This window comes from Tenebrio molitor, chromosome 9, assembly GCF_963966145.1.
Source record: "Tenebrio molitor chromosome 9, icTenMoli1.1, whole genome shotgun sequence".
Lineage (NCBI taxonomy): Eukaryota > Metazoa > Arthropoda > Insecta > Coleoptera > Tenebrionidae > Tenebrio > Tenebrio molitor.
The window spans coordinates 3,898,413-3,923,492 of NC_091054.1; the positions used below are offsets into that span (position 1 = coordinate 3,898,413).

The 25,080-nt window shown below is 37.8% G+C and overlaps 2 protein-coding genes across 6 annotated transcripts in view; one reads left to right on the plus strand and one right to left on the minus strand.

The window, feature by feature from the left end:
• The window catches only part of Atg101 (autophagy-related protein 101), a 32,355-nt gene extending 9,147 nt beyond the window's left edge, over positions 1-23,208 (plus strand). For 3 of the 5 annotated variants that reach the window (XM_069059220.1, XM_069059223.1, XM_069059225.1), the window contains 4 exons: positions 9-167; positions 2,126-2,214; positions 22,006-22,206; positions 22,255-23,208. In XM_069059220.1, the coding sequence (XP_068915321.1) occupies positions 9-167; positions 2,126-2,214; positions 22,006-22,206; positions 22,255-22,344 (539 nt within the window). In that variant the 3' untranslated portion in view covers positions 22,345-23,208. Of the gene's footprint in view, positions 1-8; positions 168-378; positions 2,064-2,125; positions 2,215-22,005; positions 22,207-22,254 lie in introns of those variants that run through there. The other 2 variants (XM_069059221.1, XM_069059222.1) reach the window with 2 other exon arrangements.
• Positions 2,564-4,618, minus strand: LOC138139060 (neurofilament heavy polypeptide-like). The gene is made up of 2 exons (XM_069059226.1): positions 4,462-4,618; positions 2,564-3,735 (listed from the first exon to the last, which is right to left on the minus strand). Exons 1-2 carry the CDS (start codon positions 4,599-4,601, stop codon positions 2,712-2,714), a joined length of 1,164 nt encoding a protein of 387 aa, XP_068915327.1. The 5' UTR covers positions 4,602-4,618; the 3' UTR covers positions 2,564-2,711.
• Positions 23,209-25,080: the final 1,872 nt, after the last annotated feature.

The following is a 25,080-nucleotide window of genomic DNA, read 5'->3' on the forward strand; positions in this document are numbered from 1 at the left end:
AATTTCAGATTTTCTTCACAACGCCGGCGTGATTTACCGCGACCTGAAGCCGGAAAACATCCTGTTGGACGTGGAAGGCAACGTCCAACTGATAGATTTCGGTCTATCTAAGTGGCTGTCGTACGGAAAAACAACTCGAACGATTTGCGGAACCCTCCTATACATTGGTATGCACACGTTCTACTAGTTGACGAGTGACGGACCGTTAAAACAATTAACAAAGTAATAAAATATAAAAAGTAATAATAGTGCAAAGAACACCAAATATTAATTGTGTTAAGCCGTAATTTTTCACTCAGGTTTATCGAGCTGTGATTTAGTGTTTTCGTTTAATCATCCTTAAAAATAAGTGATTGTAAAGGCGGCTTTTCTTTCTAGTTATTTGATTATGTATGTTTGTTGATCGACGAAAGAATGAACGCCAGATCCCAAATGTTCGATTTGAAAGTGGAGGGCAGACAGGCTGACGAGGCCGTCGCCAGCATATTCCACACGGTGCTGTTCCACCGCACCCACGGCAAGTTCTTCTACACGACCGAGGGCAGCTACTCGATCGGTACGGTCGGTTACACGGACGTAGATTGCGATTTTATCGACCTGACTTACGTCTGCTGTTCGTCCCCCCTGCTCGAGAGCACGCTGAAGCGAGAGATCAGCTGCTTCAGCGAACAGCTGAGGGGCAACGAGAGCACCGGCCAGGGCCAGATCAGTCTGGAGTTCTTCCAGAAGAGGCAGAGGGGCCGGTGGCTGTTCCAGCCCGACTGCATCCCCTGGGAGGTGTGGACCGTGCGCCTGGAACTGATCACGCTGAACAGCGAGGGCGAGAGACAGGGTTACAGAGAAAAAGTCGGAGAGCTGCTGGCCGACAAGATCTTCTCCATAGCCGAGATCATGAACAGGCACGACTACGTCCCCAAAATGCCGATCCACTCCGAGCTGGATCTCATCTTCGACACCTCCTACCCGGACGTGCAGCCGTACCTGTTCAAGGTGAACTATTCGATTTCGGGACCGTCCTCGGGGACGTCAGTCGGATCCACCGTCAAGAAACTAATCAAAGAGACTTTATCACTCTAACTTCGACTAGCTTAATTGTCAATTAGATTTTGCGCGCTTCAAAAATATGAAAACGTTCTGTTTCAAGTGCGAGCACGACGTAACTTGAGAGATTCTTAAATTTTCAGCTAGTAGGATAGTCGTTTTTTAACTAGAATTTATTTATTTTTTATTATTGACATAAATTATGATCGTTTTCGTTCTCGAGGGTGCAGTCTTTCCGTTCGAAACGGCGACTCTGCGAGTCAACCTTTTCTTAAATGTCTAATTAGAATTATTGTCTTACGGTAGTGAATTTATTTGACGTGATTTAGTTTAGTTTTGTTCGCTCTATTTAAAATTAAGTTACTAATAATTGTAGCTGTTGCAGCGCAACGAATTAATTTTCTAATCGCAAAATCTCAGTGTGATCTGATACGAATTTGTGCGGCGGTGGGTGTGGTTTCTTCTGGCGGGGCGGCGCCCTCTTTCGACGGATTGTACGTTGCGTGCTTGTTCTTTTGGCGTGGGAGAGGAGGCGCTGTAATTATACCTATTCCGAAAGGCTAGTGAAGCATTGTTTGTTGAGAATTTGCGTGTGACCAGGTCCAGGGTATGGTCGAGAGAGGGCGCGCGACCGGGACCAGAAGGAGGACAACGACGTCGCTGAACCAAAGCGAGAAATTGACGTATTGTGATTATTTTTCACGTTTTAGAAATTACTTAATACAAATTAATTTTAATGAACTAACTATTGTAATAACAGAAGAGTCCAGGAGCTACATGCATGATGATAGAGTATGAATAGAGGCACTTTAAGAGTTAAGCATCCAGGCCCGATTTTGTATTAGTCGACCGAGGCCGGCAACCAGAGTTTAAGGCACATCTTCGATGTATATTCCTAATTGATCGATTGAAGTTGCAGTTCTTGTAAATAATTGTGAATAATAGTTTTTAGCTTTAGAGGAACAATGAATGTTGTGATTTTGAGTCGTTCATTAATAAAGACTTTATTTATTTTAAAATGATTCGAAAACTTTTCTTCCTGTCATATGGATCCTTGTCCTGTTAGTTTTCTCTTTTGTTGCAGCTCCTGAAATCTTGGCCCGTCAAGAGTACGGACACGGCGTAGATTGGTGGAGTCTCGGAATTATCGCCTGCCTGATGCTAACCGGCAAGGTAAGATGCGTCTGAAATAGTCCGGGATCGTTTCTTTTTTGCACTTACCATGCAACATTCCGATCACGGTCAAAGACTTGGCGCTGCAGCGCAGAACCTGACCAAATAAGGGAACGGACAAAGAAAAAAAAGACAACCAACGGCTTATTTATAAAACTTTATTGAAAGCTTTATCGTTAGATGAAATACTTAAAAGTTAGGGGAATGTGTGAGTTACGGGCAATCTACTTAACGGAGGGGGCTGCATTATTAAAAAAATAATAATAAAACAACGCGGTTTTTACAACAAAACACGAGCAAACACGGTGTTTCATATTCCATAATACGGTTCTTAAAAATTGAGCAGACATAAATAAAAAAATTTATTAATAATAATAATATTAATCGAGTTCCGGTTGGCCCAATTATTCCAAATTTTTTTTAAGTGCATCATCAGAATAAAGGGGCAAGCGGATCTCGTCAGTCATTCATCATACAATTTGTCAAAAAAAATACATTCAAGAACTTGCACTGGCAGGCTCCGGTAGTTTTTCCGGTAACGCCTCTGCGACTTTCTCGTCCTTTTTGGGAGCCTCTTCCGGCTTTGCAGCTGGTGCTTCCGTCGCCTCGGCTTCGCCCTCAGCCTTGGCCTTCTTCTTGTCCTCGATCACTTCTTTCTTCTCCTCGACCTTCTCCTCTTCCAGCTTCTTCTCCGGTTCGGCGACGGGTTTCTCTTCGTTTTTCACCTCGACCGGCTTCTCGTCGGCGATTTGTGCGGCTTCGACTTTCTGTTCGCTCGGCAGGACCGTCTCCTCCTTGATTTCGGTGGCTTCGGGCTTCTCCTCGGCCACGAGAGTGGGCAGGGCGAGGGGCTTCTCGATTTTCTCGGTCGTCACTTCGACGGGCTGCACCGGAAGCTCAGGTTTGGAGACCGGAGCCGACTCTTCGGCCACGGAGGCCACGTTCTTGGCGGCTTGGACCACGTCGGAGCTGCCTTCGGCGATCAGCTTGACGGCGGGCACGCTCTCTTCTCTTTTTTCTTCGACCGGAGCCGGTTCAGGGATGTCGATTTTCTTCATTTCGGGCTCGCTCGGTTTGGCTTCCAAGATAGGCAGCTCCTCTTTCACCGCCTCTTTTTTCTCTTCTGCCAAGGGTTTGGCTTCCTCGGGCTTCTCTTCGGGCTTGGCCTCTTCGGCCTTGGGGGCTTCGGTGGTCTTCAAGGGCTCTTCGGATGCGGGACTCTCATCTTGAAGGGGTTTGCTTTCGTTGCTCTCCTCGCTGCTCTTCTCTTCGCTGCTGCTTTCGACTTTTTCCTCGCTTTTGGCCGCTTCGGTGGTGGGTTTGGCCTCTTCGCTAGGCTTCTCGGAAGATTCTTCAGAGGATTCGGACGAGTCGTGGTGGTGAGCGTGGCTTTCGTCAGATTTAGCCACTGAGGAATAATCAGCGATGACTAGAGGTACACCTGATTTATTTTCTTCGTTTTCTGGTAATGGCAGAGCCAAGGCGGTGGCCACCAAAAACAAGCCCAATATAACTTTCATCCTAAAACAGAAAATAAAACTGAGCTGTGCTTTTTCTCACGAAATGAAGAGTTTGAATTTTTTCGGAAAAAAACTAATCGAAATTTTCATGTTCAGCTGTCAGGTTTGTTTTGATAGCAACGTCTGTTTTTGTTTGGTCCGGTGACTCGATTCTTTTTTTTAAGAAGGGTCAACAAACTAAAATGAAATTAGTGCACAAAGGGTCCACTCAAGGCAATTAGATAATCGCAGGAAGGAGCGATTGCGTCTTGTACTATGGTTTATTATTATGAACATAGCCTTCGGTAACGTTCAATTGTTGGCAATTTTCATTTGTTTCTTTGTTCGCTTGCATTTTCAAGGTTTTTCTGCGAGGGAGAGTCTGTTATGTGGAAAATGAACTTTCAAAATCGCTCAACCGGTCGTCAGGAGTTCAATAGCCATGAGGCGTTGAAATCCGCGTGCCCGGATGATTTTTTCCGGTCGTCATAATGTCATTATAAAAAATTCCATACTACCGGTACTGTTAGGTCCATCACGGTGATTTTCTTACGCAACCCGACCAACCGTGAATTTCAATGCAAACGACCTTAATAAATGCGTATTGAAGTTAAGTGCGCAGCGAGATTGTTGCATCAGACCGAGATGTAACGGACGAAATGTCACCGAAAGCCGAGAGTTGGTGTCACAATCGGTCGTTGAAGTCTTTGGTTAATATTTTCAGGAGCTACTGCAAATTTCCACCTACCTGTACGACGTCTTCTTGTAACACGGTACTGCAAGGTTGATGCGGTGTGCGCGGGGCTTTGGGAAGTTTAACACAACACTGGTCACTCTCGACAAGAGTTTGCTAAGCAGCCGGTGGTGGACAGTTATATAGGTTGTCATCCCCCCTCACCAACGGCATTAGGTGCATCTTCGTATCTATCATATCCTAAGTCACGATTCGGTTCGCATTTGTACGAATCATGGTTGGTGTTTTGTTGCGAAGGACTGGAAATTTACTGTTAGGCTCTAAACACACCTTCATGCAGATTTAATTATTATTTGGAACGACGGAGAACAGAACGGCCGGACCGAATTCGATTAATCGACGTCTATTAAGACCGGTGGTTGTTATGAATTATTCTTATCGCAGACATGTAGTACTCGACGCGAATAATAATCTCCTTCGGGATAATTACGACGGCCACTCAGGGACGTACTTGTCCTTCAACCTTTTTTTAGCTCTTCTATTGACGTTTATTGCCAATGTTGCGGTCGCTAAACAAAGGGAAACGGTTCTTTCTGCTTCAAAGGCAAACTGATTGTTGCCCATCGTCGTACCAAAAAAAAAACCGCGCTTTTCTCGGGATATATTGCACGGATTTTTTTATTAATCGACTGGCACTGATCGACGATCATGAATTATTCCTTTCAGAAGAGTTTACTTAACTGTCAGTATTTCCCAGTTAATTGACGATTCGTGTTTACCAATTATCTCGTCCACCAGAGCACAGATTCTAACTTGTTGTTATTACGTGGAATTAATCCTCTCCGCTATTTTTTTCGCTTCAAAATTCATAAATATTTTGAAAATTTAAACCTCTTTTTATGTGGTTTTTATTCATGTCATGCCATCTTCTTCAGAATTTGATTGGCTAAAAATGCTAATTTTTAAAATGAGGTCTGATATTTGATTTCTAATAGTTTTAAATATTGAGAATAAATTATCACGTTAATTTTTTGATTTGAAATTAAGCCATATGCTTGGTATATTTTTCCAGGAATTTCTAGATAATAATAATAATAACAGTGTCTATATATCCCAATTAAAAATAAATATGTACATAAATATAAACCAAGACATTAAATTGACAAAAGAAAAAAATAGAGAGAGAGAAATGAAAACAGGCGAGGTCTAGCTGATGCGATTCAACTTAACCGAAAAGGAATACAAAGAATATAAAACAAAAATAATGCTAATATTAAAAGTAAAACGAATGTGCATTCATTACCTATTTAATAATTACGAGTATAATCTTAATCGCAGAATTTAGATGAGAGAGAAGTTAATTCTTTAATATCAAAATATTTTATTAAAAAAACAAAGAACTAAAGTCCATTCAAAAATCAAAAAACCACCACCTGTTGCTTTAGGTTGGTAAAATTTAAAAAACCCTAGGTAGTTATTTTTTCTTGCAATGTTTGTAACTATAAATTATGACATTTGATTCAAAATAAAATTCAGTTGCTTTCAATTTCGTTCAAATTGATTTATTATTGCTCAGTACGATTCAGTTATTTATTAATTTTTATTATCTTTGCTTAAACATGCCCAGAAAAGCAAGACACTTAATAAATACTTAACCTCAAAATTACAATTCTCACCAAATTTTACACTAGACAGCGTTGCCGATAGTAATTATCGAGGAAAATGCGACGTTGCTGGTTTTTTTATTTTTGAATGGACTATAAATACGGTGTGATCAAGAATGATTGAGTCTGTTGGTAACAATGAAATTTGGCAAATTTGAAATTTACCATCAAAAGTTCATTTTATAATAAACACCGTTCACGTTGTTTTGGCATAATGGGGGGGCCATGATTTATTTTTTTAACGTTGGACACACTGTCACTAAACTGCCTGACGTGCGGACCTATCGAAATGAACATAACATGTTGCTGAATTTCCCGCGATGTCTGAGTATTCTTCTGTTGCAAATTAGTAAAACTGACAACAATGCACTAGACATTGACGCTGTTTATAACCTCAAACTTAGAAAAACATAACCTCATTCAACAGACAGCTTTACTACCAAATTAAATGCAAAGTTTCCACGGCGTCCCATTATGTCAGAACAACGTGAATGCATTTTATGTGACCTTCTTGAAATTTTTTTATTGTCTAGACTTTTTTTTTAATTTCATTTGGGTTAATACAGCAATATGTATGCCCTAAGGATATTGAAAAATGGTAAAAGCTGCTTTTTGTTAATAACTTGTTTCTAACTTTCTTTTGGAATTTTCTCTTTTCGCATTTTCGTGGCCATATTTGTTGACAATTATAATCTATTGTAGTGAAGAATATGTGCTTAAACATTCTTTTCCTTTGGAAAAAAATCTTCACATATTTTATTTGCATTAAAAATTACCCTATTTTAAAAAAAATAGTCGCAGTTTTGGTTAAACTGATTTTTTTTTTAATTTATTTGTTTGTTTCATCGTGTTGTTCAAATTTTTTAATTATCTTACATTATTTTTACATTTTTCAACTTGCTTCAAATTTATTCAAATTTTAATCGTTTACATATTTGTTTTCATTCAATTTAGTATTTTTAGATGTTAAAGGATTTCTCTGGTTTTCACTCATTCATCGGAGGAGGTTAAGGATATGCATTAATTCAATGTTACGTAATTAACACATAATTATTTGTAACTAATTAGTCAAAACAGAAAAACTTAATTTGCTGCATCCTTATTCGTTCATTATCCGTTATGACAACTTGTAGGGATTTAAGCCGACTTAAGTCGCTCTCTCCCTAATTGTGCACTTAGATCTATGTCGTCATTGCGAGTGAAAGTCATCGCAGATGAAAAATCTACCATCCTAAAATTTTGAAACTGTAAATTCCGAGGGGCGTTGTTGCCTTTAATTTACTCGTACGTGGAAAAGTTGAAGGTAAAATCCGAAATGTTACGAATAAATCATTACGTCAGAAAAATATTTAAGACGAGACAGTGTTCTCGGCTTAAATTTACCAAAAATCGTACCGGATTCAATCACTCAAGTTTTGATTTAGTCGCCCCGTTCTTCGACACGCCACTGTCCATTGTGAACGGTGCAATTGTGCTCGTTTCCTGAGATACATAACAAAATTCAGAATAAATTTATGTTTTTTAAAACTTTGCCCAAACGGCTTCTTTTGCAACACTCGGCTACCGCCTCGTGCTTCAATACTCATATCAAAATAACGAAGTATTACATATTGCACGTTTCTCGACAAATTTCTTTTAAATTGTTTTTACGTAATCCGTACGGTTCGCATTCACTGCCGTATCTTCCTCATCTGAAAAAATGGGTACGGAAATACCGAAAAAGTAAACAACAATAAAAAAACACGACGAAATTAAATAACAATCACGCGAAATAATTTGTAATAACAAATAACAACCGCGATGATGAATGCTGACTAAGAGTCGTGCAAAATTATTGTTTCGCAAGGTTTCCGCGCGCAACAAGAAGGCCTCTTATTAAGTCGTATTCGAGAATGAGTTTCTTAGAATAAATTACGTCCAGTAATTATTCGTCGTGTTCAATTTTCACCAGGCGGGATAGAGGAACGAGTCGGTGTTAATGAGGAAGAATCAGAGACGAAACTCGGACATTCTGCGAAAATCTCCATATCTGTACCTAGTGTGATTGTTACAAGTTGTCTGCGCATTCCGCCATGTCCACCGACTGAATTATTAAATGCATAATATCGGATATCCTTTCTCAAGTGGATCGAGTACACAATGCTAATTGAATAATACAGCCCCTCCACCTAAATAAATAAGATAATTATCTGACTGGAATCCTCTTTGTGTGGATGGTCTCTGGACGCATTTTTCTGTAAATGGCACCGGAAGGACCTGCGATAAACGATGACAGGGGACGATTGATGGCCGCACGAGATAGCGAAACGCCTTGACAGGAAAAATTTAATTTCTCGCTGCGACCGACGTTACGTAAAAACAACGCAATTAACCTTCTTATTCATCTCGGTTTTCTTATCAAAATTCGAGACACAGACCTGACAGGATTGAGTCATCGGGCTGCGTGTGTGCGTGGATGATGGACATTGTCATTGTCAAGGATTGCTGCTTTAATGGCGACGTACGTCAGTGCTGACACACCCTGAACAATCCGTGCATAATCTGCGATTTAATTGCGGTGCAGGAAATCGCGTTTGCTTGCCGATCTGGCCAAGACTTTCCGACCGGCTGTAGCTAGGAAAGTTGTTTCCAATACGGGTGTCCCGACAGGGGCGGCTCGCCAATGTGTGCTCGAGGGGTTGCAAAAATTTATGCTATTGACAAGAATTAAATCATCTTGGGGGCACTGGGAATAACACCAGATACGGGTTGGTAAAATACATGGGATGATGCATCAAGACTGATTATACGTAATTTGTTTTAATTGTAGAGGGTCTTGGGAACTTGGGAAAATTTAAGTTATGGATTTTGCCTTGGTTCGCTTAATGAAAAAAAAAAAAAAATCCGTGTTAAATAAAATTATTCTTGGAACGTCGTAAAATCGTTTTCATAAATAATTTTTGGTCAGGTCAAGATCTAATTTTTTTTAAAGATGATAGCAACGCGTCTTAGTTACCGAATAACAACAAATAACAACAAACAGGAATTTAAAATTTTTCGAAGGTGAAACTATTGTTTTGTGCTGTAATTTGCTTGGATTTGTAAGTTGTTAATTTCATTACCGCACTAGTGTGGTAATAATTTCATGACCGCACTCATTGGGATAAGGAGACTATTACACTTCTAAAATTAGTGCGATATGGTATAACTTATCCCACGCTGATAGATAAAAAAATATTGTGCTACTCCAAAAGTGAAAAGATTTTTTTTTAATCAAAAACACCTAAATTACTTCATAGAAAACTGCCTAATCTACTAATTGTAAAAATTTTGGCGCTAGAAATATTATTGAATTTATGAATATTATTTTTTTAATTGATTATTTCTGAGTAAAAAATCTAGATCTGACTCTTGGAGGTTAACACAAAAATTTTTTTTTGATGCACTTATACCTCGTGTACAATTTTTGGTGGTACACCCTGTGCAGTCCAATTAATTTTACATTTTTTCGGAATCCATGTGAGTGTTTTTTGCCTAGAGTAAAACGGCTTGGCCTTAACTGTACTTCTAAAATTAGATAGGAGAATCGTTCTGATTACGAGGCTGCTACTAAGTATAGCCGGTCGTTTCAGAATAAGTGCATTTTTGTACGATCCAGAGGTAATTACACGTTAGATGGGAACTCATTTCGATCGCAGAAAGAGCTGTAAATGTGTAATAATTATTGCCTGGAAGCAACCTGTCCGAGGACTATAAATAGAAGAGGCAGTGTCGCATCGCCGGTCTGCGCCTCGGAATAATTAGAATTTTTCGTCGAAATGCGTTTCGGAGGTGGAACGAAGGGCGGGCGGACGGTACGCCACTGGCGAGTGCAAGTCCGTCCCGTCCAGGAAAGGCGATGGTGAGCGGCGTGCAGCGTCTTCACGTTTGCTGCAACATCAGTACGCGGCCCCATCGCAGAAGCATTGACCGTGCAAGGTCATATAGGCACATCCTCTATCTCCTGATCGCACCGGCAGTCCTGCTGATGCACCATAGGCGAATTCGTAGGATCGGCGTGGAGCAGGGACGGACTCGCAGGCTTGCAGGAATTGAACGCGCTTTTTTAACGACAAATATTTTTTTGAAAATGTACTGTGGGCAAAGAACAGGGACGGACCTGTGGGCAAAGCTTTCGGGGAATTTTTGATTTGAACACTGAGATTTTGCGTTTTTAGAAATAATTACTGGTAAAAGCATAAGACACGGTATACAAATTACATACATATTTTAAATCAATTGGATTCCTAAAAATACACAAACATTTCGCATACTATGTATTATTTTTAACATGATAGAATGTTCCTCGCTTACTCGCTCGTTGAAGTTACCATATTTATTAGAAAAAGTATAGTATTCTACTACTCACTCGGCTGAATTACGTCACTCGCCTTCGGCTCGTGACACAAAATCATCCTCATGAGTAACAGGTACGTATATTTTTTTATTTGCATCTTCTAAGTAAGTGACACTTTACAGGCATTTGTGGTAACTTAGTAAATGGGTAGTTACGGGCAGAACCCTGTAATATTTTACAGGCTCGTAGAAGAGACAAAAAATAATTAATCAAAATTAATTAAATGATTTTTGAAAAAGTTTATTATAAACAAACAAATTTAACCATACATTTTTGCAATTACATACAGCACTTGCAGCGTTGGCAATTCCTTGGTTATTTTCTTGCACTTCTAGAAAATCGCCTTCAAAGTCTTCATCGGACATTAAAGATATTCTTTCTTTTCTTTCTTTTTGCAACAATTTTCACAAAGCTTCTGACAGTATTTTTGTTGTTTATCACAACACCATGACGACATAGGTTTAATTGCCCTACCGCCTTTCATTATAAAATATAATGTTTTTATAAACATAAAGAGCAATTAAAAAACGGTATTTAAATGCTGAAAATGGAAATAAAAGTTTGTATGCCACTTGCTTAGGAATTAATCTTTACTGGGCACACTGGATTATGGAGACTCGCTCTTTCGTCGCTCGTCCCACAAACCTTCCAGCTCGCCCGTAAAGATTAATTTACTAAGCGCGTCACATAAATGAACTTGTGTGTTAATATTTTTTATTTCATTTTCTATTTATAATAAAACAAATTGAATTAGAACAAAATTAGGTGTTTCTTGATTTAAAAAATGGATTAGGTTCAGATAAATAAGGATTTTCAAAAACTCCGTCCTTTTCTTTACGTTCTCAGGATAGAATAAATAGATTCTGGTCTGTTTCCATTTTTCCATCCCACCATCATAGTTGCTTTTATTTTATTATGGAACCTGGAAATAAAAATTGTTTGGAAATGGTAGTTTACAGCATCTCAAATGAAAGTGTAATATTCAATAACACCACTAGTGCATAAATATTTTTGTCAAGCGCTTGTGATTGGTGGTTGAAAGTCAAATTTGACAGTGATCAGCTCAGACTAAATTTTTTGAAAGAAATTTAATAAATAATAAGTAATTTATTTTCGTGATAATACATTTATTTTTCTGTTTTAATTTTTTTCAGGAACTAGTCTACTAAAATATTCCTCGTGCTTATTCCTACTGAAAATGTTTGAAATATTTGTATTTTTTGATGTCTAATAAGCTGTTCCTTTGAAAACGATTTCATTTCAAAATTGCACCAACCATTCCTGGCTGAAAATCTTCCAAGAAGCAATTACCGCGACCGAGTCTAATAAGAGACTGCAGCTTCTGTAATGTTTTTTTGCAAGTTATTACAGGGCCCAGCTTTGCCTTTTTGTTAGTTGATGAAATTCGAGAGTAGTTAAGTCAATTATTCGATTGTTATCTCGCAAAATTGTACTCCAGACTGGTACTTTTTGCTCTTCTCCATCTTCACGTTGTAATCATTGGAAATTACAATAAATGGACGAATCGTCTTCTTGGTGTTCTTTTTGATACGTCTTAGAGCTTGGTTCTTTGTTTCGCGTGGTCTGCAGATGCACCACATCTCTCAATTCCTGCCGTTTACTAGATCCGCTGGCAACGTCGTTTAGACGTCGTTGGATCTTGAGAATCTCCCAGATTTTTGTTCATGGTTGTTGGAATCTAATTTCTAACAGTACCACCTTTCGCCCTGCGTATCTTCTAGACCTTCTCTCTCGCGGCTGGCAGCGCAACTACATTCCAGCCCGGAGCCTTTTTGTCTTATTTACGAGGTCCGACCATCACATCCCGAAGGTCAATAGGTCACGCGTGAGCCTAAAATTGCCAAAACTGGTTCCCGTACACAATCTAAAGATAGCATCTTCGGCTTCGGAGGCTGGAATTCCACACACGGCCCTCCGAAATCGGTTGTTATGGTAATGATACAGTCTGGGGTCGGCCAAGAGATTGGTATAGGAAGTGTGAATCTTTGGGAGCTGCGCGCCGGGTCAAAGACCCGTTTGTTGACGGAGACGTCGCCAATTAGCGTCCCCTGATAACTGTCGAAGAAGGCCGCGCCAACGAGACAAAACGACCCGTCGAAGAAACGAAGACTCGTTTCTATTTATAGTGTTAGCCATCCGCGGTTGGTCGACCTTTGATGGCCTCAAGCGAATCCGACTAAATATACACCAGACTCTGCGGTAATTACGCTTTTTACGCCGATTTCTTCGCGCTCGGGTAAACGGCGGCGGGAGACGCCGTCCCTCCGCACGGGAACAGCAGAGGTGCCGGGACGGAGGCCTGGGGCGCACCGCCGCTCTCCGGTGATTGGCTTCCTCGTTCGCTTGTTTTGACCGTTCTGCGCCAATAACTGACATACTGTTAGTGGCTATATGCGGCTTGCATATAATTAATTAAATATTTGATCGAACCGTGTGTAAAAACTGGTTTGGTTTCCTAAGATCGTGCGAAAACCATCCGTAGTGGTATTTGAAAAATGTCGACCATGCCCCGTTAATTTATCATTCGATCGGGCTACTGGACGTTCGCATTAATCTGATACGGATCTGGAAATGCTTTTATGGCGTATTAAACTGCTTCCATGTAAGTGCGGTCGGTCAGGGGCGTAGCGGCGATAATTGGTGGGATGGGGCTCCACGAATTTTTTCACCGAACCATCAATCCTTCCATTGGACGATTAACAGCTTTAAAGCTGTCGATCAGTACCGAAAAAGCTTTTTTTTCCTAGACGAAACACAAAAAAAAGAGTTAACACATAGCTGTAGTGTTGTTGGCTCCGCAAGCACTTAAAATATTTTCAACTTGATTTATGTCTTATTTTGACTTTGGTTCTTTGTGCCAATAAACAGCGAACTTTTACAAATGGCATCGTTTTGTTTCTTCCACACAGGTACGAATAAATTTAAATGCATCTCAGCAAAGTGAAAATATGTACTTGTGTTTGTATTAATAATTTAATTTTAACAAAAGAGATTTTTAGTGAAAGCAACAGGAATTAAAGAAACAGACTCTTCGTGTGACAAATTCACGTCGATTAACAAAAACTATCGTATTGCCTTAAAAAAGGAAATTTTTTAGCTTTCAAGTGAGAGTACTGCTGCAAAAAATTGCTTTTGTAATTAGAGGAAAGTTGAATGAAAATTCTGTGATACTCGACGGTTTCTAGATTTTCCAGGGATGTGGGCCCCGAGGTACAGGATTTATCGAAGAACCAGCATGATCACCGGACACGGTATCTCTTGATTTCTTTGTGTAAAATTATCCGAATCAATTAAGTCAGCAAGGCCTTTTACATACAGGGTGTAACAAAAATAAGTGCATTAGTTTCAACTGGTAATAGTACTCATCAATTACTTTTCTAAAAAAATTTTTTTCTAAAACAAATTTTGCAGGGTTTTAAAAATTAATTTTAATTTACTAAAACTCTGCTTTCCAGCTACATTTAATAAAAAATAAAACAAGGTGGTAACAAAAAACAAACGAAAGTGAGACCTTTTTATTCATCAAATGCAATACGAAGGGAATAAAAACAACATTCAGTTTTTGCGATTCCTGTTTAAGAAAATGTTCAGGTTTATAGAATTGCGTTCAACGTGAACGTCACGTCAAAATAAAAAGTGGACAAATGGCAATTCAATTTTGCAAATTCAAAGAAATTTTATTTAGAAAAGTTGTTGTAATTGATGAGTACTATTACCAGTTAAAATAAATGCACTTATTTTTGTTACACCCTGTATTATGAAAATTTTCGACACGGACTCCGTTTAAATGATTTTGTGAAATTCATGATAAAGAGTGATCTGTTACTTCCGGCGATTCATCTTCTTTTTTTTTATCTCCATCTACGTTTCAGACTAAACGACGAAAATCATGACTGAAAATTAAGTTGTTTGTTTCATAAAATCCTTGAAAAATGACTTGATTAAAATGTTAATGAGTCTTTATGGTTTTATTTGGGAAAATACAGATGGAAAATTTGCTGTTTTGCAATTTAAATTACTCCAGATTTATGTAAATTTCATTTTAAATTGGTTTAAACAATGTTAGAATGTTATTTGCGGATGCGAACGTAGATATCTACTAGAGTCTTATTTTTCAAACAGAAAAACAATTAAATTAAATAAAATTCAATTATAAATGTTATTCCTAAGATGTCAAAAAGTTCCCAAAATATTAGAGAATTGATAATACTAAATTCCTGGTTGGTATGAATTGTTCTTTGTGGTCTGTGGTGTCGATTCATGTTCAAAAACATATACAGGGTGATTAAAAAATGGCTAAACAACGCCATCGTGCACTATTCAGAGACACCCTCTGAGCATGGAAAAAATGTAAAAAAAATCTATCTCGTGATTCTTTAAAGATATGAAGACTATAAAATCGGTATCTAAAATTGTTATAATTAACCAATTCTTAATATTTCAACAACTTTTGTAGTGAAAGATATATTTAAAATGATGTTCAACAATAATTTTTATTTAAAATCAATACCTTTATATCAAATTTTATTTTTCATGTTTTTCACAAAAATCATAAAACTGATCTGGCAACCAAGCTATTAATTAGGTAAGTACATAATTGCATTTAGTTTCCCACCTATGAATTTACTTTGACTTATTGTTTAATGTCAGTTGACAATTTTTTTTAAACATTTTTCTAGTACTCTGGGGGTGTCCCTGAATCGTCTGGTATAGCGTTGTATCGTTATTTTTTAAGCACCCTGTATATACCCAGGTTTCGTCATTTGTTTAGGTTGCTTTAGGGATATCGGGTCTTCATTTAAATTTCTCCTCAAAGTTGGCATTGAAGAGTCGATTGTGAACGCACCACTCGTCAGTAAAAACACAAACAACGCAAAAAGTGAGGTTAGATTTAAACAGCTGATTCGTGATCCAGAATCCGTGGTGCGTTCACAATCGATTCTTCAACGCCAACTTTGAGGAGAAATTTGTTGTCTTGAGTAATAAAAGCAGAAATTACTCTTTCTCGCCCAAATCACGGCTAAGATCCTGTGTATCAGGTCAGATGTGAAGCGCAGTTTTTTTTATGCATTGTTTTATTTCGAGAGACTTTTAAAATCGTAGTAAATCATAATTTCTGCAATTGATGCAATTGAAATATTAGCAGGATTTTTGATGCGACCTACGTAATGAGAAGTAAACTAATATGTAGGTTTCATGTTTGGTATTGTGGCATCCGCAGTTTGGTTTTAACAAGTGTTTTTGTTAATTTTCTATTAATTTTTAAAGTTGTGTGAAACGGGAACTGTTTACAGACGTTTTGTACTCATAGCCTCAAAATAGTTATTTCCCCGTTGTCCTCGGAGTGCGGGAAATCGCGGGAAAAACGATTTCCCGCACGCGGTGTTTTTTATTTTGCAGCAGAAACTAGGGGAAATTGCATTATAACGTTGGTAGACGTAGACAGACGGAAACGGCGTTGAAAAGTCGATTGTGAACGCACCACTCATCAATCTGCAGATCAAAAACTCAAACAACGCAAAAAGTGAGGTTAGATTGAAGCAACTGATCCGTAATCCGTGGTGCGTTCACAATCGGTTCTTCGACGCCTACTTTGAGGATAAATTTAAATGAACACCCGATATTATACGAAACATAAAGAATTAGGCAGTAACCTGGGAGCAAAGAAAAAAAAAGTTACATAGTTCAACTGGTTCTATCGGAGCTGTAAATGTATCGGATTAAGTGGCGAATATTTTACAAAACAAAAATAAAAATGTTTCTTTAAATGTACAGTTTGTTTTATTAGATCGCAGACATTTTTTTCCCAACTATGAATTAGCAAAACGTCCACCCTCTGCCATTGTCGTCGGGCGCCAGGACCGGACGCGCTCCGGCAACGTCTTTTTCCAGGACAAGCGGCCGTCGAGCCCGCATCCGGCCCTCGCGCTCCTTTATCTCGTTTTTTAACATCCGTCTGCGTAATAATAACGGCCGTGCGAACTCGCAGAGAGCCCGTCGGATTGATGTTGGACGGCGTTGTCGTCGTCTTGTTTGTCGTTTTTGAATGCCTGGTGGCGCCTAACTACCTGCCTGGCGCCGTTGCTCGTTATCGCCGCCAACATCTCCAACGTGCACTACAAGAACTCGAAATCGCACTCGCCTGCCTTTTATTGCGGAGGATGCGGTCGTCGCTGTCGGAAAAAAAAGCGACCGCCGCCACCGACCTTCGGATCGTGTCCTCCGCCCTGCACTCGAAAATTCATTACCATCGTCATTATGTGCCACGAGTAATTTTCGTTCGGGCTAAATTGGCCGCTGCCCACGTACAAGGTCGGAGATGGCCTCGACTTAAGTGCCTAATAGCGAATCCGCAAGGATGCATTACTTGAACCAATTTTCGTGGCGTTTTGTGCGTTTTTTTTTTTTTGGTTTTGATGAAATTAGTCTGCGGCTGGACGGATAGCAAAAAGTTGACGGTCGGGAGGAAAAAAATTAATTAAATGGAATTAAATCGATTGGAATTTGTTCGGCACGGAGCACGGGCTGGAATTTGACGCTCTAATGAGATGTGGACCGTTTTTGACAGCTCCAAAAATTCTAATTAAATTAGATTCAGATTTCCAACGCAGAGAAAAATTAATTTTATTCACTCAAGACCACCGTGCAAGGAGTTTGATTTTTAGTTGTTAATTTTACGCGAATTCATCTTCTTAAAATTTATTTCACGAAGCTTTTTACTCCAAGTAAAAAAATTAATCAAGTAAGCTATCATCGTTATGGTTCAGTTGGCAGCCCTAGTTTAAATACATATTGCTGTTGTCAAAGAAATACACTTAAGTCCTCTAATCTCTAATAGAAAAACTTGACGATTGTCAATTACAGGAATATCTAAACCAGCGCTGCCAACTGAATCATGATACTCATGGCTTAACGTTTTTTTTTTTGATCGCACGGTACTTCAAGACTAGCAGCACTATTTTTTTTTTAAGTTAGGCATGTAGGGTTAGAAATTTTAATTTCATTGGAAATTATTATTATATTATACCGGGTAACTTTTAATGATTGAGAAAAATTTAGTGGGTTGGCACTCCCGAATAATTGGTATGCCTAGTCTTTTGTCAGAGTTGTCTGTTGATTCACTTTCTAGGATATTTTAATTCTAACTTAAGATAATGACAATTTGGTTTCTTTTGACTTTTGAGCTGAATTTGACACTCAGGTGTACCAACATAAAATCGTAAATGTATCGTCAACCGAATAAAAATAACTTCATTCATTAAAAGTCACCCGGTACAGATTATAATTATCTTCCTAGTTCTTGAACTTTTTACTTATTCACTGCAGAAGACATTTGAGAAGTTTCGAGAATTTTATTTGTCTGTTTGGTTTTCTGAATCCGCTTAATTCAAAAACTAATAAATCGGTTTTCCTCAAACAAAAATGATCAAAAAGGGAAAAATCCCGATTCTATTTTTCACTTTGTTTCATCACAATATGACGTCAGGGAGTTGCACAGTAAGGATGAATCTGTGCCGAGTATATTGTGGTGTAATGAGCTCGGTCTATTTTGCAGATTGTAATCTAAGCGACATGCAGTTGCCTTATCTCATGTCTTGTGTATTTTCACATTGCAATCCTAATCGTCTGAAGTTGAGTAATTTATGACAGGTGAGTGGTATTTTAAAAGGCAATTATTTTTACATTACTAAAGACTTAAAAGGGGCCGCACGAAAATTATATGACAAAAAGGAGCGCCCAGTCGTGAAAAAAGTTGAGAAACAGTGGTTAGATTAAATAAATTTACTTTTAAACGGACATAAATTTGTTTAAACTTACTGTAAATACTTATTTTTCTTCTACAACGCTCCGATAGTTGATAGAATACAGTTCAAGCAGAGAATTAGACGAATATGACACAATAAAAGGAAAACCAGTGAAAAATTAAAGAAATCACCGGATACGTCACTTAAATTTAGTTAAGAAATGTCATTTCAGGCTCAAGATAAGATTCAGGTAAACATTCCGGCAAATTTTAATCTTTTTACAAGCATGAATGAAATAATGCTTTTTGAAAAGTCCAGATTACTTGTCCCTCTTTATCTAAGCTGTCACATGGTTGTTCACTAAATTGGTTGTCGTTAACATAACTTTACTCAAGCTTACTCTTGTGCTGCTTTATCGGTATTGGTAATTGGATAATTATATTTTACTCCTGCAGAGTTATTAACTTATTATAAATGTTCTTTACATTGTTGACTGTGAAATTTAAAAAATACAATGCGTAAGGATGCTATCCTAAAGATAAATTGATGTGATTAATTGGCTGCCTAAAAACAAGGAACTTTAAGATAAAGTAATTTAAAGCAAACAATTTGTAACAAATTACATCACGTTGCAACATGCGCATATACCAAAAATTTACCATAACCCTGTATTAAATAATACAGTGACATGCATATATGCATATGCGTTGACTGTTAGGTAATTCTATTTATTACCCACGGCCATGAGGATGATTCATTACTCCACGAGCTGTGACCAATCGCAAAATTGCATTTGCAAACCATTACAAAGATTATGAAGGGCCATGATACAGCGCAATATTCATATGTCATAATTATTTTCAAATGTCATAAGTCACACAACTGTACTTTTTTTATTAAAAAGAAATAATAAATAAATTCTGTCAGTGAAGATGATGAAATTTGTACATATGTACTTACTCTGTAAAAAAATTATCGTATTCTACTCTTATTTAATAACTATTACCCACTAGGATGACTACTTTATTTTCATGGGTAATAACCATCATTACACGATCGTTGAATAATATACTATTATTACGAATTAAGATACTTAAATTGTTTAATAAGAGTCGCAATAGTTTAAAAAATTACTGCGTCGTTAGTTTAACAATTTTTGTATTTATTTATAGATTAGTTGTTATTGATCTTGTGATCTTGTGCAACAGTTTCAAATATGCGGAAATAAAAAAATATACAAAAATATACAGGGTGTTTTTTAAATGTTCGTACAAAAAAAAACTGGGTCATCTGGAGATTCTAAAGAGTCTAGAAAACCATTTTTGTTTAATATAAAACGGTAGGGATAAACTAACCCTGTCCATGCACATTCTACATTTTATAAATAACAATAAGATAAACCATAACAACCCGACAATTATTATTGTTGCTTGACAACCCCAATTACGTTTTTAATTACCTTTAATTCAGTAGCGTACTGACAATTTTAACCAAAATTTAATTTATTTTTATTTCGAAAACGAAAAGACTTATTAGATAATTTTTTTGTGTATGAGTTCTACTCATCCTCACCTATTACCAGTCTTTTTTTGCACTAGCTTTTAAAAAACACCCTGTATATTTAAGCGAATGTATTTTTATTTTTCACTTTAGTATACATAATTGCATGATAACTCCTAGGATACGAAATACGTAAACATGTCCATAACAACCGGGGCATAATAAGAGGGCGTAATAAGAATAAGCGGGCGTAATGAATTCATAACGCCCTCATCAATTCATAATTGCAACACAAAAGAAAATTTGACAATTATAAATAAACAATTTGTTTTTGTTTCATAGACTACCAAATGTTGTATTTATGTAGGTAAAGCGTACACAAAGATGCCAACTTTTTTTTTAAGAGACGTAGTGAAAAATAAAATCTTGTATGCACCACGGCGCCGGCGTCACCGAATGATTACACCCATCGAACGATGTCCATCTCTCGGGCTAAAGCCCTCGAGCTGGATTCATCGTTCTCCGGGCGTAATCATCGTTGTAACGCCCTTGGTGCATAAATACATAGCTATAAATGTATTTCACAGTTCGAAGTTGTGCTTAAAAGACGTTTAATAAAACCTTAGATTTTTTGGATAAAACCACCAGACAGAATGTTATTCAAAAATGGCAAATCATTGTATATATTGTATAATGGTGACTAATTGTTGTCACCCAGATTTATTGAAAAGCGTAAACATTTTTTTTAAATTATGCAGAGACAACCGCAAATATCTGTCCCTGAACAAAACCATTTAATGTCTGTTTGTATAAAACGATTTATTAAATGGAAAAGTTGGAATTCATTTAGCATTGACTGGAAAGTGTGTCTATTTCCTTCTTCACTCCTACTCAGCGACCGTATTATTGTTCGGAATGAGCTAGAAGGAATAGAAATAAAATTTTCAATAAAAAATACAAACAAAAAACCATTTTACAACATCTGATTAAAATTCACGATTTATTAATCACTTTCCTTTTTTATTTTGAATTGTTAGGCAACTGAAAAAAATATTACCGTTAGGTTTATTTAGAACATGGAAATGCACTTAAGTTACTGCATCTGTCAACAATAGAGAAGTCATTATCTCTAATCAGTTTTGGCAAACATGAAACACTTTTCTTGTAAATAACACTCAAATATTTTGGAACCTTCACGTTGGAATATTTTAGAGGTATTTCAGTATCCAACAATTTTGATAACATTGGAATAGAGTAGTAGGCCAGATTATCATTTTATAGAACACCAATTAATATAAATGAGGGTTTGAAAATGTTTTTTCTCATTTATTAAGGTGTTTTAGACAAATCGATGTCAACGGAAATGAGTTATTAGTAATGTTATTGGTTCGACTGTACTTAAGTATAGTAACGAGCGTTGAGAAAATAAATGCAAATTTGTTGATTTTTTTTTGCCTTTTTGGATATTACAACAGAGTTGTTTTGTTTTGGTTTGTTTGTGAACTGTGACTAAGTTTCAATCAGGAAAACATAGCTACGAGTATGTTTATTTTTTTATTAGGTATAAAAAATGTTGTCAATTTTTCACGGCCTTGAAACGGCTTAAAAACTCGTGAGTCCTTCCCATTATTAGCGACCTAAAATATTACGATCAATAAGTGGATTCCTCAGGTGGAATGCAAGGATTTCAAAGGTTTAATAATTGCCAAAACTTGTAAGATTTATAGTAATTGTTGGGACAGTCGGAATGTGGTAGCTATGCTGAAGTTTAGTAACTGGGCCAGAAACCGGCAACTAACACTATCCACTTGCCCATCTCTTGCGGCCTTCGAACCCATCGCTCGGAGTTAATGTAAGCATCGGCAACGAAAAAAAGCAAAATCATCATTTGAAGGCTTTGACCTGCATTCAATTAAACTAATTGACAATGTAATCTTAAATGACAGGTGACAGTGTTCCTCCCATCCAGACGCAGAAAATCCCGATCGTCGACCTCAATCCACCCAACCTAAAAAACAACAAACACAAAGAAGGTTTTTTTTGGCCTCACCCGAGTTAGCGATTTTACGAGACAAAACATTCGAACTAATAAAAATGTTACCTTACCGTTAGGTACTAACGAGTTTCTAAAATAAACTCTTCACTCTCCGATTTTTATCTGGAATATCGCATAATTATGATAATTAACCACTTCAATGGCGCGGCAGTAGCGGAAACACGTTCTTATAATTTATAACTAATCATAATCGGCGATGAACAACCTCGGATGATTTTTTTATTGTGTTTTTTACAGTACCCATCGACAGAGACGGATTCAGGTGGTGAAGAAATGAAGATGGTCAGGTTGCCCCGAAAGGTCCCGGACGTGGGCTCGCGGGATTTGCTGCTGAGGCTGCTCCACACCCAGCCCACCAAGAGGCTGAGGTCGTTGAGGACCCTCCAAACAATCGCGTTCTACAAGAACTTCAACTTCGAAGACGTCAAGCTGAAGAAGGTGTGTTGGTCGGTGCTGCCGACTCCGAATGAATGCCAACTGTTGCAGGTCAGGCCGATCGACTTGCTCCCAGGAGCTCCCCAAGAGGAGGTCGTTGAATTTGACGGGTTCGACGAGAGCTTCGACACCGTTCTGTAATTCCCCCGCTATCCAATCCCGCTTTAGCCGAATAAAGGAAATAATGTAAGTCGTTCACTAAACAATACCTACTCTCTTTTGCAAATGATTTCTCCAAGAATTATCCAAAACAATCGAATCCTTGAGTACCGCAACAAACCAAATATGTACGAGGTACTACCTGCGCGATTTCAATTAAAGTGACAAGCGCAGAACGATGAATTATTTCCTTATTGCGTCGGTCCGATCCTGTCTCCCACGATGACATTTAACCCACCAGATTTAGATTTTGGTCCAGTGCCAAGCCTTGCAGCACACTCCCAAAAACTGCACCAACCTGGTCCTTTTTGCGCCAGTGCTCTGTCAAAAACAATGACAACACTTGGACCAAAACCAGACTGGGGTCATGTCACTCCTTCTAAAAATGCATCGATGGGGCCTGCACCACGGATCCAGAACCGATCTGTGATGGTACCGCCAATTTGGACTTTATTTGCGGGACAGGAGGAATTTTCCCTGATCCTTTCTGTTGTAACAAATTCGTGTTTTGTGTAAATGTTGGGTGAGGAAAAATTGCCCCATTTGTAAACGAGTGCGAAGAGGGTTATGGTTATGTAAGGATCCATTTGTGTTTTGTGTAACGTTGGAGGAGGTCTATGCAAAAGAAGAAAATATCCTGTTCTTCTTTGTGAGTCGTTAGGATAAAGCGCAGGTTACTTTATCCAGTTTTGGATGGATTATGCTTGCTAGGAAAGTTAAGCTCAAAAGTGTTTCTTTCCACGAGTCGGATCAGAAATGTTCTAAGTGTACCTAATGTTGTATCGCGAATGCTCGCTTAAAGGTACTTTTTGATGTTGAAGCAAAATAAACTTCCCAAAAAATGTTGCCACATATTTATTAATTCCTTCCCTTTGTTCGAGATAATTTTGATTGATTGAAGAATATGAAGAGTAGTATATTCTTCAATGAGCGTATAATGATGGCTAAGAGGCTGAAAATTCCAACACGAGCCGTAGGCGAGTGGTGGAATCATCCGAGTGAATAATAGCCATTATACGCGAGTTGAACACGTTACTTTCTTCACGACCGCAAAGCACAAGGCCACATCTCAAGCGTTAATTTTTCTGTTTTTAGGCTTCTAAAATGTTCGTTCTAAACGCGAAATATTCTGATACGGTCCTGGAGCATTTCATTTTGGATGAATAAGAACTACTGCCGTATTTGGACCCATATGGTCATAAAACTAATAAGTTCTTTGGAAATTAACGTTAGTGCTTAAGGCACCATCCGAGCATCTTCTAGAGTACCCATCTTACGCCTCTCGTGATTTCTGAAGTTCAATGTCTGCCAAAGAATTATCCTTAATGTAATATCGGCTGAAACAGATGGATGCATCGTAGTCATTACTATTAGTCAACTGATTTGATTTTTTTACGGTTAGCAAACACCTGTTATAAGTGTGTGTGATTGTGTAAGGTGACAACTGAATTAATTATATATTATTTATGACACTTAATGTGTACAAAGTCAATATTTGTGGAGTAGTGAATTAATACTGTGAGAGTAAAAAATGACAGGACATTAGCATCAGGTGTGACACCTGGTGATGTGCGCGCCGTGCCGTACTGATCTTTTGCAAAGATTTATTTTATTGTTGATGTTAATTAATTTGTAGTTTTATTTTTGGCAATCGTTGCAACAAGATAATGCGTGACCTCACTCGCCAAGATTTGCAGCATACCTGCAGGATATTTACGTTACGGTACTTCCAATAGTTAGAAGTACATAATATTCAACAAAAAATACGGTGTAAAATCAACATAATGGACGGAAATATGTAGTAAATGAATTAAAAGTAGTGTTGTGGAATTTCTTTAGAAAGAGACTTAAGACTAAAAAAGAAAGTGGGAAACTGGAAGAGCAAAATTAGGCATCGGATGGAAAACGATAGGAATGAAAGAAAAAAATCTAGTAAGCCATGACTATCGTGGTTCACTTGGCAGCACTAGTTTAAATATTTTAACTAGGGCTATCAACTGTCATTCATGACATACTCGATTATTTTTTATATTGCACGATAAGTGATGTAAACGTGGTCACAAAAAGGAGTTTTTGCCTGCGGTTTTACTCGTGTATATTTATTAATGCGACAATGTCAATATCAAGTTGGATTTTTTGTGAAAGTTTTTCCAAAGATTTATGTAAATCTGTGCTTGAGATGTCTTCTATCGACTACTGAAGCGTTGTGAAAGAAAAATAAGTGTCCACAGTTAATTTAAACAAATTTAACTCCGTTTAGAAAATCACCGTTTCTAGCTTAACAAATTAAGAACATAAACTATTTGCCAATTAAGAAATTAGAAGAAATTGGGCAAATAATCGTAGTTTAAACCATAGAGAATTTAAGTAAGAAATAAGACCGAACGCTGGTTAGATTACAATTGACGAAACAGAAATAAGCGAGGCGACCTCACTACATCGTGATACTCTGGGAACAGATTTATCGTTAATGCGCGGCTTCCTGATGAGTGATGATACAGGTGATTAAACAATACGCAAAACACGACGGAGAAAATTTTCTTTCTAACAGGCTTCGTTTGAAGACAATTGATTCATTAGTTCTTGATTTAAGTGGATTCAAACAGAGAATCAGACAGACAAAAATTGTGGAAACTGAGAAGATGAAAATTCCAACACGAGCCGTATGCGAGTGGTGGAATCGTCCGAGTGAATAATAGTAATTACTAATGATAATGT